This window comes from Zea mays, chromosome 2, assembly GCF_902167145.1.
Source record: "Zea mays cultivar B73 chromosome 2, Zm-B73-REFERENCE-NAM-5.0, whole genome shotgun sequence".
Lineage (NCBI taxonomy): Eukaryota > Viridiplantae > Streptophyta > Magnoliopsida > Poales > Poaceae > Zea > Zea mays.
Window position 1 is genome coordinate 155,142,145 of NC_050097.1, and position 18,423 is coordinate 155,160,567.

Below are 18,423 nucleotides of genomic sequence, written 5' to 3' on the forward strand. Positions count from 1 at the left end.
ATGATCTCCAGGTTGTGTATCTCTTGGTCAAGTGCTTCGTCTTGTTGTGTTGGGCTATTTGTCTCCCTTTTTTTGGTTGCGTGCTTCCCGTAGTGCTTCTTCTTCGTGGTTGATATCCAAGGATGCAAGGACGAAGCCAGTTGATGCTGACCTTTTTTGGTGCCATGACGAAGCTTGTTGTAGTCATGTAAGTGAGTTAACTAGAGGTGGACGCTAATGTTGGTCTCTTGATTTTAACCCCCTAAAGGTATTAAAGATCAAGGCAACACAATTTAGAGAACAGAAACCTTGTCCCCTAAATCATGTCGGAGGATAATTTAAGGGAGAAGATGAAAAGAAAAGGGGAATGTGCAATGACAAACGAGGGAAAGTAAAAACGAGGAATGAAGCATATTAATCTTCTTTTCATACTATAGCATTTATCATTCCTTTTTTGTTACTCGATACATAATTACAAACATATCTTCGGCTTTTTACAAATGATGGTTCGAAGTCTAAGCTAGACGAAGCTTAAGACCGACGAAAAGGTGAATTTAAGCATGACACTGTTCCTCTATTTATAAGGCAGAAATACAACTTCGTGCGGAATTACATATATGCCCTCGAGGTTTACAAATATGGTTCACAAATATCATAAGGGTGACATCGTCTTTTCCTTTCATCACTTTTGTGAGAACTTCGGCTTCGCCATGCTTCATATTCTGTCCATTCGCTTTTTGTCAGTTATATTCCGAAGCATGCTTCCCAATTTTTTTGCATTTTGGCCCTTTTTCGAGAAAAAAATCACGTTTGGACCCTAGGAAAATTTAATGCCATTTTTGGACCCTTTGCTTGGCGTCATAACCTATGGCGCCGAGGTACCTGCTGCGCTGGCACAACTCGGACGTCGTGGCGCCGACGTGGCCCGAGCTCGGCGCCACAGATCTTAGCGCCGAGCTCGGTTGTATAAGCCTGCGACTGCTTCTCTTTCCTACGCCCGTTGCAGTTCCTTCTCGTTCTGTCGACGCTCTCTCGCCTCCTCACCGCCGTGGGCTCTACCCTTGGCCGAGTCGTCCCCTCCGTCGCCGCCAGCTGCCGCCTCCTCACCTCCTCCTTGCCTCAACGCCGTTAGCGCCCGGGGCCACCCACGCAAGCGCACCTTCCTTGCCCCCAGCAATGCCGGGCACTACCAACAGTCGGCCCTCCTCTGTTCTATCGCCAGCGCGTGATAGGTGAATATTGATGTAGTTTTAGTTTAAAGATTGTTGATGTAGTTTTAGTTGAAAGATTGATGTGTAGTTGTATATGTGCAACTATTGTTTTCGCATATAATATATATTTGTTGTTATCGTAATGCGATGGATGGGAGTAGAGGCACAACAGCCGTGGGCGCCTCTTTCGACACAAGCAACATTCTTTATGGCACTAGCAGATTACGTCCGCGCCATCGATCATTCATCACACATGATTCTGTATGTTTTAGTGTCAGTAACATTATATATTTCGATTGACAATATTGTTTTGCTGTTTTGCATGTGACACATTATAAACTTAGTTGTACTGTAGACTCATAGATCAACAAATAAGGTGCTGACAAGTGAGAATGAAACTTAGAGATATATTAGTGAAACCTAGAGTTTCATATGTCTTTGTTGTATCGATTAGTGAACTTGGGCAGCGATAGTCATTAACTGATGTGTTAGTGAATCTCATTCTTCGTTTTTTTGTTGTAGGCGCAAAGATTAAATCGAGTTTGGGATGGTCTTTTAGACGCCATTAGACAGATGCAAGGTTGTGTCGATGAGTTGAGGAGGTTGAGCAACCACAACCATGTGCCTGAGTATCTAGAGTATATGCACAAAAATACCCTAATCAATGCCATGAGTGTTGTTACTGAAATTGCAGAATGTCTAGACACTGTGAGCACAAATCTGGAGCAAGTTCTTATTGGTCCGCAACCTCTACCTGAGGATTATGAAGCCCTTGGCTTGTACGATGATTTTCAATCCAATGCTGATGTTGATGGTGACTGTAATGAGTAGTGGGTTTTGGATGAAGACAACTCTCTGGACTCGGATGAGATTAATGATCGCTGTCTATCACATATGAACGAGCATATTTGAGATTTGTTTTTATGAGACGTATCTGAGTTTGAACAGTCGCAACCATGTGTTGTCTTGTGTTCTATGCCACTATAATTTGTATGACATTATGAAACTTGTATAGTGTTGTGGTCTATGACACTAGTGTGTTGAACTTGTATGATGTTGTGCTCTATGTCATTTGTTTCAAATTATGGCAACTATGTGGACCATGTTTTATAACATTATGATACTTGTGTGGAAACCATCGATCATTCAGCATAAAAGTGGGAACAACATTTCTATTACATGGGAATATAATGTCATGTCTTACAAAGGAAGGTTTACACATGCAATACAAAAGATGTCCACCCTTAGTAAAGCTGAGGCCTTACATATCATCACACATTGTCTTTGAACCTGCACACCAATGAGGAGGTGAGGCGACGAGGAGGTGAGGAGACGGTGCCCGCGGTAGCTGGCGGTGACGGAGGGGATGGCTCGACCAAAGGGCAGAGCCCACGACGGTGAGGAGGCGAGAGAGCGGTGGCGGAACCAGAAGGAACTACAACGGGCGCTGGAAAGAGAAGCAGCCCTGGGCTTATACAACCGAGCTCGGCACCAAGATCTGTGGCGGCGAGCTCGGTGCCACGTCGGCGCCACGACGTCCGGGTTGTGCCAGCGCAGCAGGTACCTCGCGCCATAGCATATGGCGCCGAGCAAAAGCTCCAAAAATGACATTAAATTTTCCTAGGGTCCAAACGTGTTTTTTCCTGAAAAAGGACCAAAATGCAAAAAATTCGGGCATGCTTTCGTTCCTCTGACTGATCCATCCAAAGGTAGTTTGGACGAGGGTACCTGTGATATTTAGAGAGTGCTTGGTTTCTATGGACTAATTTTTATTTCTTCCATTTTATTCAATTTTAGTCTCTAATGTGCCAAATAAACAACATTTGCCAATTTAGGAACTAAAATGGAATAAAATAAAGAAATTAAAAATTATAGTCTCTAGAAACCAAACACTCTTTAAAAAAGAAACGAGCACACCAACAAAACCGAGAGCACCACCTTAAAAAACCTAAAAAAGTATATCAGAAAACAAACATTATCTTAGGAAGAAGGCCCAACAGGAATCTTGGATTAATCCTGGATCCTGCAGGCAGGCGCATGCACCCAAAGAGTCAACACAAGACACGCAACAGCAAGCATAAAGGTGCGATGCCACGCAGCTACACACTCATCACAGCGTCCCACCGCACCCACTGCAACTCGCACGTCCTCGTACTCTGTCTACACGTACAGCAGCACTACGGCGCACATGACCCTGTCACGACTCACGACTATATAAAAAACACGGGGTGAATTGACGGTCTCGAGATCGACCCATGACGGCGGCGGCCTTCCCCGACCGATCCAGCGGCATGATGATGGCGATGTCGACGAGCCGGATCCACCCGTCGTCGGCCGCGGAGACGGCGACGACGACGCAGCCACTGCCGCCGCCGCCGCTTCCGCTTCCGCTTCCTCCTCTTCCTCCCCGCCGCGCCGGCGGCCGGGCGCTGCACCACACGGTGTGGAAGCGGTCCAGCATGGGGTTCCCCGGCACCGACGGCTTCTCCGTCTACGACGCCGCCGGCGCGCTCGCCTTCCGCGTCGACAACTACTCGCGCCGCCGGAAGGTGTTCGCCGGCGAGCTCCTCCTCATGGACGGCCAGGGCGCGCCCCTCCTCGCCCTCAGGCCGCAGGTACGCCTCCAAAGATTCCATTTTGATCGAATAAACCTACACGTACGATCGATCCAGCGCCACCGATTGGCCATGGTATCCTCGCTCGCATGCAACATGGGGCCGGCCGGTCTTCCTTTTTTTTCTCTATTCTCGTTGTTATAGCCTATTTGTCCTGCAAATATTGGATTCAGACCAAATGAACACAACAACACTCGTTACAGCAAATCCAGCAGCGCCAGTACTTTACTCCGTTCAGAAGAAGGGACGTACTGCAAATTTTCACTATAACGACTGATGCTATATACATCCTTCCTCTCTCTCTCTCTCTCTCTCTTTCTGCAACAGATTTTCAGCATGCACGACCAATGGAACTGCTACGCAGCAACAGCATCAGAAGAAGGGGAGGGCAAGAGGACAAGGCCACGCAGACGGCTCTTCTCCATGAGGAAATGCTCGCTGCTACAGAAGGGCCACGAAGCGCAAGTGTCCATGTCAGGACCGTGCGGCAGCGGCTGCGGCAGCTTCTGGGTCGAGGGCTGCTTCGCGAGGAGAAGCTGCAAGATCCGCAGCGGCGGCGGCGAGGAGGTGGCCAGGATCACGAGGAAGAATGCCGGGGCCGCGACGGCGCTGCTGGGCGACGACGTGTTCAGCCTCGTGGTCCAGCCGGGCGCGGACTGCGCCTTGGTCATGGCGTTCGTCGTTGTCCTCGACCGGATCTGCTGGCAGCCGTACACGCCCAGGATCTGCTCCTAGCCCCGGCCGCCCTAGCTTGATGAGCGCATGTTTTTGTCCGTGAGAACGAAGCCATGCGTGCAGTGCATGCGGGATGATCTATCATGAGATCACTGAAGCGAGAAGAGAGAGCACGGTGATTTCGCGAAGAAAACTTGTCAAATTGGTTAGGATGACCCTAATATAACCTGCCAAATTTCTCTGGATATAACTTGGAGGTAGCAGAAATGATATTTCTAGTCTTTTTTCTTTTTCTTTTTCTTTTTCATTTTTTTGAAAAAACAAAAGCAAACGGATATAGATATGCTACTGGTATGTACACTTTGCTGGAAGCAGCAGCATTGGAGATGCAAAAGTGAAAAAGTGACAGATGCTTGTCGAACCATACGGAAGGAAATTTGGGTTAAAAAGTTATATCGTGTTTGGTTTGAGGATGAGGTAGTCTATTGCCGTTTTCTTACGTACTTTTTTATCTAGTTTGTGGAATGAAATGAATTGATCTATCACCACTAACACTGATACATGCATGCTATTTCTTCTGTTATTAAGATCTACTGCAACCCTCATAGAAGGAAATAACATATATACTGACAAAGTCACAAGGCATTTGTCATATATAGCCGAATGAAAGAGAACTTGGTATCATATTCAGCGCGCATGAGAGTTGCCTTTTTTTTTTCTGTGCCAATATATGCAAAAGCAACAGAAGCATCAAGGATCGGAGGAGGACAAGGTGTAGGGAACATCATTACAACTCATCATCATTTGTCTTGTATTCACCAACGACAGTCTTTAAAACATTCTAGTTTATGATTGATACTACGGAGTACTTCTTTTGACGACGTCGGCTGTGTGTCTGTAAAGCAGCAAAGCACCATCTGCGCCGAAGCATTTGTATCCGTGAGAAATTGAGATGAGGACCTGAACTACAGGAGTTGCACGCGTCATCAAGTACGTACGTACGGCTTCTAGTCAGCAAGCATGTAGCAACGCGACGTGCATATGCGGTAAACTACTTTTTGCCAAACGCCCGCATCACTCGCTGATGTGTGCACATCTGCTTGCAACTGTTCTTAAATAGGTACCTGTCTCATTATTAAGGAAAAAAAATAGGCTCAACATAGACTCCTAGCTAGAGGAATATAACGACTAGGACAGCTTTTCCATTTATAAGAGGAAAATACACATTCAGATTTGAGTTGATAAAAAATTAAGACTAAAGGGACGTTTTTACCATATTTTGTTTTTTTATATGCTAGGACCGGCCCTGCTCGTAAGAAGCTCAAATATACGGGGATATAATTTGTTTTTTTTAAATATTTTAGGTTTATAATTGTTATTCTTTCTGTTTGTTGCAACACTTAAGAAAATACTCCATCTGTTCCAAATTAAAATTCGTTTTGAGATGCTAATGGATTCATACAATACTTGATATATGTGTTATATAAATGTGTCTAGATTCATCATTATTCATTTGAATAAAAACACAAAAAATAAAAGTTAAAACGAATACTAACTTTGGGACAGAGAGAGTAGCAATCAACATACTCAGGGCAGCCCCATGTTATTTTCTTATGAGAGCATCTCCATTTGTTCCCTTAAAAAAGGCTACCTAAACTCAATTTTAGCAAGTTGCTAAATATAGATTAGGAACAAAAACAACTTTAGTCTCAAACAGTTTCCAATTCTTAGATTACTAAATAATTTTAAATTATGATAAATTGGTATTAAATTCATCATTTCTGCAACTTAAATTATTTAAAGAGCAGCACTTGTGCACGAGTACGAATTCGATGGCAGACAAGTGATTTCAATATGTGATTAATAAGCGAAATAGACTATTATGAGTACGTAAGACCGTGTCCAGCAGTTCATCTATATGGTCATTCAAAGTAATGTTTTGCATTGTAGTCTGCACTGTTTGCCGAGTGGAGTTTAAATATGGATATAAGGATGAGTAAGCTGCTCGTGATACGCTAATAACACCCTAGATTTGAGGACTAAATGAGTATATTTACAAAGTTGGTATATTTAGGGACCCCAATTAAGAAAATGTTAGAGAATCTTCAATAGTTATGTAAACAAGTCTCTAAATATGAATTTAACAAGTTTTCGAGAAAAACTCTTCTCCAACCGTTATGTAAATCAGCTCCCTAAATTTACAAAATCACTACAAAACTCAATTTCATCTCTATATTTATCAACCTTGTTGGGAATCCCTAAATCAATGTTGGTACTAAATCCATCGTGAAAATCATATGTTTGCCATTGTTTTGCGCTGTCCCACTGTCATCCATCTCCAGCGCCCAAATGTCTTGATGCCACCACTGCTAGGCAACCTCTTATGTCGAGGCGTCGTTAGAGCACATCTTGTGATGTCTTCATGCCATCATCGCGACCATATGGTCTTCCATCGATAACTTCGACCTCCCAAGACATCAGAGAAAGTTGTGATATTGATTTCTATCGTCAGCTCAATTAAAAATAGAAAGCATGCTCGCCTATTTTTTGTTGACGTAGACAACTTTAAAAATTAGCAACCAATAAATAGGAAACTATTGGAGCACATATATTTTTCTACTCCTTAAAATGTTTTAGCAACTTCTTAAATCTATAATTTAGGGTGCTAAATTTACATAACTATTGGAGATGCTCTTAGAGCATGATTTTTATCTACCAACACACTAAATTCTAAATTTATTTTATGAACTTTTTTAGGGAATTAGTGGACATGCTCTAACGCCCTCTTATGTAAATTCTCAATTTTGTATACCACAAACTAGTAGACTTGATTGGATCCAATTTGGCGAAGATGATCGATTTGGTCCGAAATCTACAGGCCCTTCTTCAGAAGTAAACACAGCAAAGAGTCTCTTTAGCCCCACTAGATACCATGGCCCAACGAGAATGTCATGCAGTCGACCAAGCTGACAAGGACGCGGTGGCCGCCCAATGGCCCGCCTATCTGTCCATACGTGGGGGTGTTTGAAATTTGAAACCAACGACAATAGATCCTCTCTCCCTTCACTAGTCCGCCTATACTAGTCATAGCTATAGTTGTCCAAACAGGCCAGACTAGCAAGCTGCCCACATCCCGACACTAATTTGGCTCGTCATGAGCTCGGTCTAGAACGGTGACACGCGGGTCGTGTCTGGCCCAACCCGATCCTCGACACGGTCTGTATAAACGCGTGCCAAGTACAACTCGTATAAACTTAAAACCGATGCCAACTCCCAAAACCCTAAACTACGCCGCTCCTCACTTCCTCAGTCCCCCTGAGCCCTGAGTCATTGCGGCGCCTGCGACCTTCTTGAGTCCCTTAGCCGCCTCCACTGCCTCACGGCTCTGGTGACCAGTGATTCGAACGATGGTGTGGTCTTCCACTCTGGGCCTCCCCCTGCCGCAACGGTAAATTGGCTATCCAGACTCTGGCGTGGTATTCTCCTCTCTAGCTCTCTTCCTCCACCTCCACCGTGGTTCCCAGCTTCCAACGCTGCTCTTCCGAGTCTCTCTCTCCTGTGGTCTCTCTCGACTCCCAAAAACCTAACCCTAATCCAAATCTGGTATCTCTTCCTCATTCCTCCCTGTCCGGCTACCCCTAGTTGCAGCGACGATTTGGCCCACGACGTGGTCTTCCCCTTTGGCCCTCCCCCTCCTGCAGCAGTGCATTGGCTATTCGAACTCTAGCATGATATTCTCCTCCCTAGCTCGCTTCCCCCACCGCCACCGTGGTTCCGAGCTTCCGGCGCTACTCTTCTAGGTCTCTCTCTCTCTCGTGGTCTCTCCTGGCTCTCGAAAACCTAACCCTAATTCCGATCTGGTCTCTCTTCCTCATTCCTCCCTGCTCGACTGCCCCTAGTTCTCTCTTGTCGACGTGTCATGGACAACTCTGGTGCTCCGATGCACAGCACAGGTAAACTGTGATGGCCTAGCACCCTAAACCTAATCCCATTTCTTTTTCTTAATCCATATGCTCATTTTGTGAACCCTAATTGGGAGTTAGAGAAAAGGTTGCTTGGTCTAAGGCCAATTAAAGACGACCATACTGGTAAGAACATTGTTGAACGTGTTTGCATGGTGGTAGATGAGTATGACTTAACTGATAATATATTTGCAATTACTCTTGACAATGCTTCATGAAAGTCGCCTAGAGGGGGGTGAATAGGCAAATCTGAAATTTATAAACTTAAGCACACACTACAAGTCGGGGTTAGCGTTAGAAATAAAAGCGAGTCCGAAAGAGAGGACGAAAACAAATCACAAGCGAATAAGGTGGATGACACGGTGATTTGTTTTACTGAGGTTTGGTTCTTGCAAATCTACTCCCCGTTGAGGTGGTCACAAAGACCGGGTCTTTTTCAACCCTTTCCCTCTCTCAAACGGTCACTTAGACCGAGTGAGCCTTTCTCTTCAATCAAATGGGACACTAAGTCCGCTACAAGGACCACCACAACTTGGTGTCTCTTGTTTTGATTACAAGTGAATTGAGCACAAGAATTAGAGGATGAAGAAAAGCAATTCAAGCGCAAGAGCTCAAATGAACACAAAAGTCTCTCTCTCTCTCTAGTCACTAATTTGTTTGGAGTGATTCCGGACTTGGGAGAGGATTTGATCTCTTTTGTTTGTGTTTTGTATTGAATTCTATAGCTCTTGTATGAGGTGTGAAGGCTGAAAACTTGGATGCAATGAATGGTGGGTGGTTGGGGGTATTTATAGCCCCAACCACCAAAGGAGTCGTTGGTGGAGGCTGCTGTCGCATGGCGCATCGGACAGTCCGGTGCGCCAGCCACGTCACCCGGTCGTTGGGTTCTGACCGTTGGAGCTTCTGACAGCTGGGCCACCGGACAGTCACTGTTCACTGTCCGATGAGCCTTCTGGCTCTGCTCAGACTTCTGCGCACTGTAGCGCATTAACTGCTCGCTCCAGACGACCGTTGGCGCTGTAGCCGTTACTCCGCTGGCACACCGGACAGTCCGGTGCTACACCGGACAGTCCGGTGAATTATTGCAGAGCGGCTCCCAGAATTCCCGAAGGTGGCAAGTTTAGAGTTTGGTTCCCTGGTGCACCTGACACTATCCGGTGGCACACCGGACAGTCCGGTGCGCCAGACCAGGGCACACTTCGGTAGTCTTTTGCTCTCTTTGTTTGAACCCTTTCTTGGTCTTTTTATTGGTTTGTTGTGAACCTTTGGCACCTGTAACTTATAATCTAGAGAAAACTAGTTAGTCCAATTAATTTGTGTTGGGCAATTCAACCACCAAAATCAATTAGGAAAAGGTGTAAGCCTATTTCCCTTTCAATCTCCCCCTTTTTGGTGATTGATGCCAACACAAACCAAAGCAAATATAAAAGTGCAGAATTGAACTAGTTTGCATAATGGAAGTGCAAAGGTTGCTTGGAATGAAACCAATAATCATTTCTACTAGATATGCATGGATGGCTTTCTTCTTATTTAAAATTTTGGACCACGCTTGCACCACTTGTTTTGTTTTGCAATGTTTTGGAAATTCTTTTTCAAAATCTTTTGCAAATAGTCAAAGGTATATGAATAAGATTTTGAGAAGCATTTTCAAGATTTGAAATTTTCTCCCACTGTTTCAAATGCTTTTCCTTTGACTAAACAAAACTCCCCCTTAATGAAATCCTCCTCTTAGTTTTCAAGAGGGTTTTAGATATTAATTTTGAAGAGGGTATACCAATTTGAAATTATATCAAAAATAAGATACCAATTGAAAAATCTTTTCTTAACTCAAATTTGAAAGACTACATTTTTGAAATTGGTGGTGGTGCGGTCCTTTTGCTTTGGGCTAATACTTTCTCCCCCTTTGGCACGAATCACCAAAAACGGATACTTGTGAGTGAAATATAAGCCCTAATTCAAACTTTCTCCCCCTTTGGCAAATAATATATGAGTGAAGATTATACCAACTTGGAGAGCGGTGCGGAGTGACGGCGAATGATGAATAATCGATGGAGTGGAGTGGAAGCCTTGTCTTCACCGAAGACTCCTTTTGCCTTTCAATCTATGACTTGGCTTGAAATACACTTGAAAACCACATTAGTCATAGCAAAGAAAGAGATATGATCAAAGGTATATAAATGAGCCATATGTGCAAAATATCAATCAAAATTCCTAGAATCAAGAATATTTAGCTCATGCCTAAGTTTGGTAAATGTTTGCTCATCTAATGGCTTGGTAAAGATATCGGCTAATTGTTCTTTGGTGTTAATATATGCAATCTCGATATCCCCCTTTTGTTGGTGATCCCTTAAAAAATGATACCGAATGGCTATGTGTTTAGTGCAGCTATGCTCAACGGGATTATCTGCCATGTGGATTGCACTCTCATTATCACATAGAAGAGGAACTTTGGTTAATTTGTAACCATAGTCTCTGAGGGTTTGCCTCATCCAAAGCAATTGCGCGCAACAATGGCCTGCGGCAATATACTCGGCTTCGGTGGTAGAAAGAGCGATAGAATTTTGCTTCTTTGAAGCCCAAGACACACTACACCAAAATACTTAACTTCCGAGGGCCTAAACCGTAGGAAGTTAGCGCAAAACTCTCGGAAGTTATTTAAACCGTCGGAAGTTAGCCGAAACCGTCGGAAGTTAGCCCGTCGGAACAAATTAGTCGGAAGTTAGGCTAACTTTCGACGGACTCTCGGAAGTTAAAGAAACTTTCGAGAGGGACATCTGCCGCTCGGAAGTTAACCACTAACTTCCGAGAGGGACTAAAGCCGTCGGAAGTTAGGTGCTGACGCCGTCCAGCACGGACTAACGCCGTCCGCAGGATAACTTCCGACGGCCTCTCGGAAGTTAACCACTAACTTCCGAGAGTTTTCCACGCCTCTCGGAAGTTAAATTGACCAGCACTTAATATACAATTTGTTTTTGGCAATTCAACACATTGCATACATAACAAATATATATAACAGCCACAAATATATATAACAGCCACAATACACAACATATCACATATAACATCTCACATACATAATAATAACACAAGACACATGTCAAATCCACCTCGACATAAGAATTCACAAGTCTCACAAGACATAAGTTTGTAGTCTCACAAAACACATCGAATGGAAGCCCACTACTGTCGATCAACATCAGGAAATATCGAAGAGTGATGCTCGCTACCTCCACTCGCGAAGAGCGTATTGACAAAGTCTAACCCATCATCTTGTTGCTGCGCCGGCAAGGTAGCTGGAGGAGTCTCATATACCTATACAAATGACATTCACGGAGTTATATCGTAATGTAACAAGTAAATTATGATAAATTTGCATACCTGATGTTCGGTAGGTGGAGGTGGAGGTGAAGGCCAAGGAAAATGTATGGAAGGTGGAGGTGGGGGAGCCATCGGAAACTGTATCCCTTGGGCTTGTGCTAGTTGCTACCAAATTTACGAACACATTAATGTCAGTGTTTTAAATCAATACATAACTTAAAATGAATGATCTTTTTGAACTTACTTGTATCAGTGCTTGCTGTTGTTCAAACTGAGTAGCATAGTATTCTTGTTGAGCAGCATGCTGCCTCAAGTATTCCTCCTGAATCCTTTGTCGCTCCTGATGTTGCCTAAGCTCTTCTCGTAGTTGCTCAACTTCTGCAGTATCCTGAGTAGAGCGACGGGAGCTACGAGCAGCAGACCTCGACGAACCTCCCCTCTGAACCGTCACCTGGCTCGAGTCGATGACGTTATCGAAAATCGAGTACCTTCAAACAAGTAACATCAGGACAGATTAAAAAATCTAGACATACACAGCCTGAGGATCAATAGGTGCATACAGATGAAACAAGATAAGGTATGTAGAGTCCACACCTTCCATGGGGTTTTCCACCACTTGCATACACAGCCTGAGGATCAATAGGTGCGGTCCTCCAGTCGTAGTCCGATCCGTGCTGACTAGACATCGCCTCAGCATATGCAGCCTCCATACAAAAGAACAATGCAATCTTACATCACTGGGCACATACATAAATTCATATGAACAAAATCTACCAAGCATTTCAAAACACTCACCAGACGATCTGTTGCCTTTTGGCTACACAACACATCTGGATTTGCAGGATCTGGTCCTCTGTGCCCCCTCAGGTATATTTGAACATCACTGGGCACTACACCACTGCTAGCTTCCTGTACGTACATTTGACAAACATTATAATCAGAAATGACATCAAGTCATATACAATCAACAAAACTACACCACTGCTAGTTTCCTGTACTTACCATTCGTTTTGCCAAACGAAAGTGATCATCACCTCCATACTTGTGATACGACTCGGTTCCACGATTGGAACTTTGTCGTATAGACTTTGCCTTGAAATTATCCGAAGCCCAATAACGGCATAAGGCACGCCAAGCAGCATCATTGGCGACTATCCATGGAATCGAATGCTATGGAAACACAATTCATTTATAAGTAACTATAACATATACAAGGAACACAGTACATCATATGCAAAAACATCAATTTTTTCCAACATAAGCAAAAACATCTATTACCTGAAGAAAATCTTGCTCAGTCATAGAAAGTCCATATTGTGACGCCTCGCTCTTACTGGTTGCTCGTCGTCCTTCACTACTCAACATAGCTTGATTAATCACCTGGATTCGAACATAGTACATCATATCCGCAACAACATCTGCCGCGTTCTTATGGAACACGGAGTGTGCATGCTCGGTATGAGTATCTCCATCAGGCAACTTATAATATTTCTGAAAAAGAAACATAGTCAAGAATCCATAATATGAATCAATCATTGAGCTGATAACTTCGCAAGAAGATAGATAAACATACCCAGAAGTCGTGCCAAACTGCACCTTGCGCATTCCCATGTTGCGCGTTAACCGCAAGGGCGTATTGATCCCATCTTGTGACAGGGACCTCAATACCATTCTCAATCACCAATCCAGGCCATCTCATACGACAGATATTGCCCAACACTTTATTTACTTGCCTTACACGATCTTTGCCGGTGAAACTACTATCCAGCCAAGCCCTAACAACACAAGCACAATTGTCAAATTCAAAAATAATTATTTATCATCAATGTGTAAGACATAAGAACAAAGCAAATATGCTCTTACCCATCTCCACTCGGGATTATCTCAACCTTGTTAACTGGTTCTTTAGGAGGGGGGACCCAACTAGTCTTCCACGGCTTCCGGACCCGTGAAGACCCTCCAACTCCCCCGCTTCCAGAACCTCCAACTGAAACACCAGCTTCTCCTTCCCCTGACCCACTAGCTCCCCCAACTCCCGACCCTCCATCATTGGGCCATTCACCCCACCCTGTCTCTTCCTCATCTTCCACTTGTCTCCACTCCTCTGTCTCTTCCTCATCTTCAGGCTCATCCTATAGATCAAAATTGATAATTTAGTTATTCGAACTCATACAAATATTACATTACAAAACAAATATATTGGTTACCTCATTCCTCTGTACGCCGACTGCCTGACCCTGCAACTCTGGAACATGCTCCAACAAAGCTCTACGCCTGCTCGAGCTTGAACTAGTGCCCTGGAACACTAAGTCCTCCTTTCTCCCAAAAATGGAGGCTCTCCTCGCTAGTCCCTTAGCGAGCTGCTTGACCTTTTTAGACATCCTGTTATTAAAACAAAATCAAATTAGTAATTGAGCATAATGTAAATGAACATAATGTATTGAAATGAACATAATGTAAATGAACATAATGTATTGAAATGAACATAATGTAAATGAACATAATGTAATGAAATGAACAATAAATTACTTTTTAGTCGTATTCAAAATCAGGATCAAATTGTTTTCTACGATTCGATGTTTTCTTCTTTGACTTCCGTTTCCGTATTTTGGGACTTACTACATCTTCAGGATCTCCCACTAATGATTCTGGCAAAACCTCAGTATCTATATTAAAATTGGTCGGAAGTTCATCTTCTTGGTAAATTTCTTCAACTTCCGCTTCGAACCATTCACCCTTGGTGTGTAACTGTTCACGAGGATTCACTTTGTACACTACCCATGTGGCTTCCAGCTTTATAGATGGATACGGTATGTAGTACACCTGGTCAACTTGGTGAGCAAGAACAAATTTGCTACATGCACTTGTTTTGAGCTCATGTTTGACTTCTACCATGCCAAATTGGTTTTCTACAGTCCCTTGATTGGGATCAAACCAATCACATTTGAAAAACACCACCTTAAGATTTTTGCTCCCGGCAAAGTCGTACTCGAGTATGTCATTAATAACTCCATAATAATTCATCTCTCTTCCACGATCATCGACTGCCCTGCATACAACTCCAGTATTCTTTGTCACCGCAAATGGACGAGTACATTCAAATTTGGTCGAACGAAAACGAAACCCCTTAATGTCGTAACGACCGTAGCTTCTGACTTTTACGATTGCATAAGACATCTGAAGCAAGTCCTCGTCTAAATTTGGAATTTTGTCACACTGCCAATCAGATGGTGAAATTAGATTTATAAAACAAAATATATAAAGTAGAACAAGAGTGTTAGGTTATTTACATAATTTCGAAACCAATTAATGAAATTGGGCTTCCCATGTCTTCCTCGAAGCGCGTTTTCATACTGCCTCGAGGACAATTTCTCATTAAGATGCGATTGGAATTCTCTGTTACAACAAGTAAACAAATGAGGTGCGGAACATGATTACTACAAGTAAACAAATTGAAATATGGAGTCATCTTACTTGAAATATTGAGTCATTTCATCCATATTTTCATACATATAGAGCAAAGCGTCCAACTTTTCTTCGCGCTCAGGATGATATTCTGTGGATGCACCAACAGTCTTGCCCTCAATCTCAAAAATTTGGAGATTGCTTCGGGTCCCTACTTTGTCATCATGATACCTCAATGTAGGGGCATTGATATTGTGCTCGTCTGCAAAGTATACACTCGTGAAGGCTGCTACCTCTTTATATTTGAATTCTTCAGCTATACACCCTTCAACTCTTCCTTTGTTACCAACCATTGAACTAAGCTTCTTTAATGCCCTTTCAATATGGTACATCCACCTGTATTGCACAGGACCACCAACCTTAGCTTCATATGGAAGGTGGACAAGTAGATGTTGCATTGGATTGAAGAATCCTGGGGGGAATATTTTTTCCAACTTGCATATAAGGACAGGAATTTCTGTCTCCAACTTCTCCATCACATCTTTGTTTATTTCTTTAGCACAAAGTTGCCTATAAAAGTAGCTTAACTCAGCTAAAGCCTGCCAGATACTGACTTTCAAGTACCCTCGGAACATTACAGGGAGGAGCCTTTCCATCATTATATGATAATCATGGCTCTTCAATCCAGTTATTTTATTTGTCTTTAAGTTCACAGCTCTCCTAAACCCGGCCGCATAACCATCTGGGAATTTCAAATTTTTCAACCATTCCATTACTTCTTTCTTCTGTTTAGGTTTTAGACAAAATTGAGCACGTGGCTTTTTTCCATTTTCGTCGAGTTCCTGGGTTGGTCGGTTACAAAGTTTTGCTAAGTCCTTTCTGGCCTTTATATTGTCTTTTGTTTTGTCACCTAGATTCATGCAGGTACTTAGAATGCTTTCACCAACATTACGTTCCTGATGCATGACGTCAATGTTATGCATCAGAATCAATGCCTTAACATAAGGTAGTTCCCATAAACCACATTTATGTGTCCAGTTATGCTCGGTTCCAAAACCTATGTATCCATCACCACTTTCATTCTCTTTCAAATTATTAAGCATAGCCTCAATCTCTATTCCGCTAAGACGCCTGGGCGGTCCCTTTGTCACGATAGTGCCCTTCTTAAAGGTGTTAACCTCGAACCTATACGGGTGTTTTTGGGGCAAGAAGCATCTGTGGCAGTCAAAGTAACAGATCTTCCCTCCAAACTCAAGGCGGAAACAATCTGTATCCTTGCCACATATTGGACATGTCAGAGTTCCATGGCAGCTCCATCCAGCAAATAAACTGTATGCCATGAAATCATGAATGGACCACAAATATGCAACTCAAAGTGTGAATTTCTCGTTTTTGTAGCAATCGTATGCTTCGACTCCTTTCCATAACTTTTTGAGATCATCGATCAAGGGTTGCATCATCACATTCAGCCCTTTCCCAGGATGGTCTGGACCAGGAATAATTAGGGAAAGAAACATGTAATCATATTTCATGCACAGATGAGGTGGAAGGTTGTATGGAATAACAAATACAGGCCAACAAGAATATGATGCTGCGTTCGTATTGAAAGGTGTGAAACCATCTGTCGCCAACCCAATTCGAATATTTCTCGCTTCACTAGCAAATTCTGGATCAAAGTCATCTAGAGCCTTCCACGCATCACTGTCAGACGGGTGCGTCATCACATGAGTGTCCCCTCGTTCACGTTCTTTATGCCATCTCATGTGCCTAGCTGTGTTCCTCGAAAGAAACAAACGCTTAACACGAGGCGCAAGAGGCATATAACGTAGTTGCTTTTGGGCTACAGTAGATATGACCATTTCACCATCATCGTTTTTAACCTCTACATATCTCGACTTGCCACACTTTAGACACTTACTATCATTCTCATGATCCTTCCAGAACAGCATACAATTATCTGGACAGACATCGATTTTCTGATAGTCCATACCTAGACCTGAGAGCAGTTTCCTGCACCGATACACGTCTTTCGGCATCTTGTGATTTGGTGGAAACACTTCACTGATTAAGTTCAAGAGATCGTTGTAACAATTGTTCGAGAACACGAACTTGGACTTGATAGCCATAAGTCGAGTCACGAAAGCGAGGATTGAAACTGTTGTGTGTTCATGCAATGGCTCTTCTGCAGCCTTAAGGAGGTCGAAGAACTTTTTAACCTCTGGAGGAGGCGGCTCCTCATGATTTGGTGGAAACACCAAATCAGGATCCTCCCTTAAATCTTCAAGCATCTCGTCCATTCTATCGTACTCCACGTCGTCAGTGTTGTTGGCTTCCGGCAAATTTTCACGGGGAAGTCCTCGCCGTGATACACCCATACTTCATAGTTAGGCATGTAGCCATATTTGCAAAGGTGCCCCGACAGAGTTCTCTTGTCTTGACATCTACAAATCCGACACATACTACATGGACAACGCACATCCGTGCCGGTTCTTGATATAGCAAAAGCACGATCAATAAAATCCTCTGTCTTTCTTATCCAATCTACTGAGGGATCATTCATACGCCAACCTTCATACATCCATCGACGGTCCTCGCCCACCATATTTGATTCTAAAATAGTAGAACACATGATTCATAAATTTTTTCTGGTACTAAACGCATATCGATCGTGTCACTACATCTATAGGAAAAGATAGTTCCTAAACCCACCCATGAGTGACCGGTAGAGCAATGATTTATGACGAGCAACGAGTCCGAACGAAATTTCAGCAGCATAACCCCGTTGTTCTCCATTTACATGCCCATAAATGGTGCAATAGAGAACAACAGGGTTATGTCACCGAAATCTCGTTCGGACCCGTCATCGTCATAAATCCATAGCTCTATCATCCACTAACAGGCTGTCCAAAAAGGGACAATTTCGGACCAATACGAGTCATATGTGTATATATCATGTGACTCGTGCCTATCCGGAATGGGCGACACATAGGTTTCACAACACTACGACAATTTTGCAAAAAATATTACTAACACACAACAAACAAGAGACTAACATAATTCAATTACATGCACCACCTTGCTTATTAAGTTAATTAACCGTATTAACATAACTTTCTACGGTTTAAAAACAGTTAACTCTCGGAAGTTAGCATATTTAATATAAAAAACATAATATAAATACTCGGAAATAGTTACCTGATGTGGGGCGGCTGAGCACCCGGCGACGGGGAGGCGGCCGAGCAGACGGGCACGCCGGCG

At 43.3% G+C, this 18,423-nt stretch overlaps 1 protein-coding gene across 1 annotated transcript; it reads left to right on the forward strand.

Annotated features, from left to right (window-relative positions):
- Positions 1–3,300: 3,300 nt before the first annotated feature.
- LOC103647139 (protein LURP-one-related 5) lies at positions 3,301–4,953 on the forward strand. The gene is made up of 2 exons (XM_008671703.2): positions 3,301–3,805; positions 4,133–4,953. Exons 1-2 carry the CDS (start codon positions 3,446–3,448, stop codon positions 4,538–4,540), a joined length of 768 nt encoding a protein of 255 aa, XP_008669925.1. The 5' UTR covers positions 3,301–3,445; the 3' UTR covers positions 4,541–4,953.
- The last annotated feature ends 13,470 nt before the right edge of the window (positions 4,954–18,423 follow it).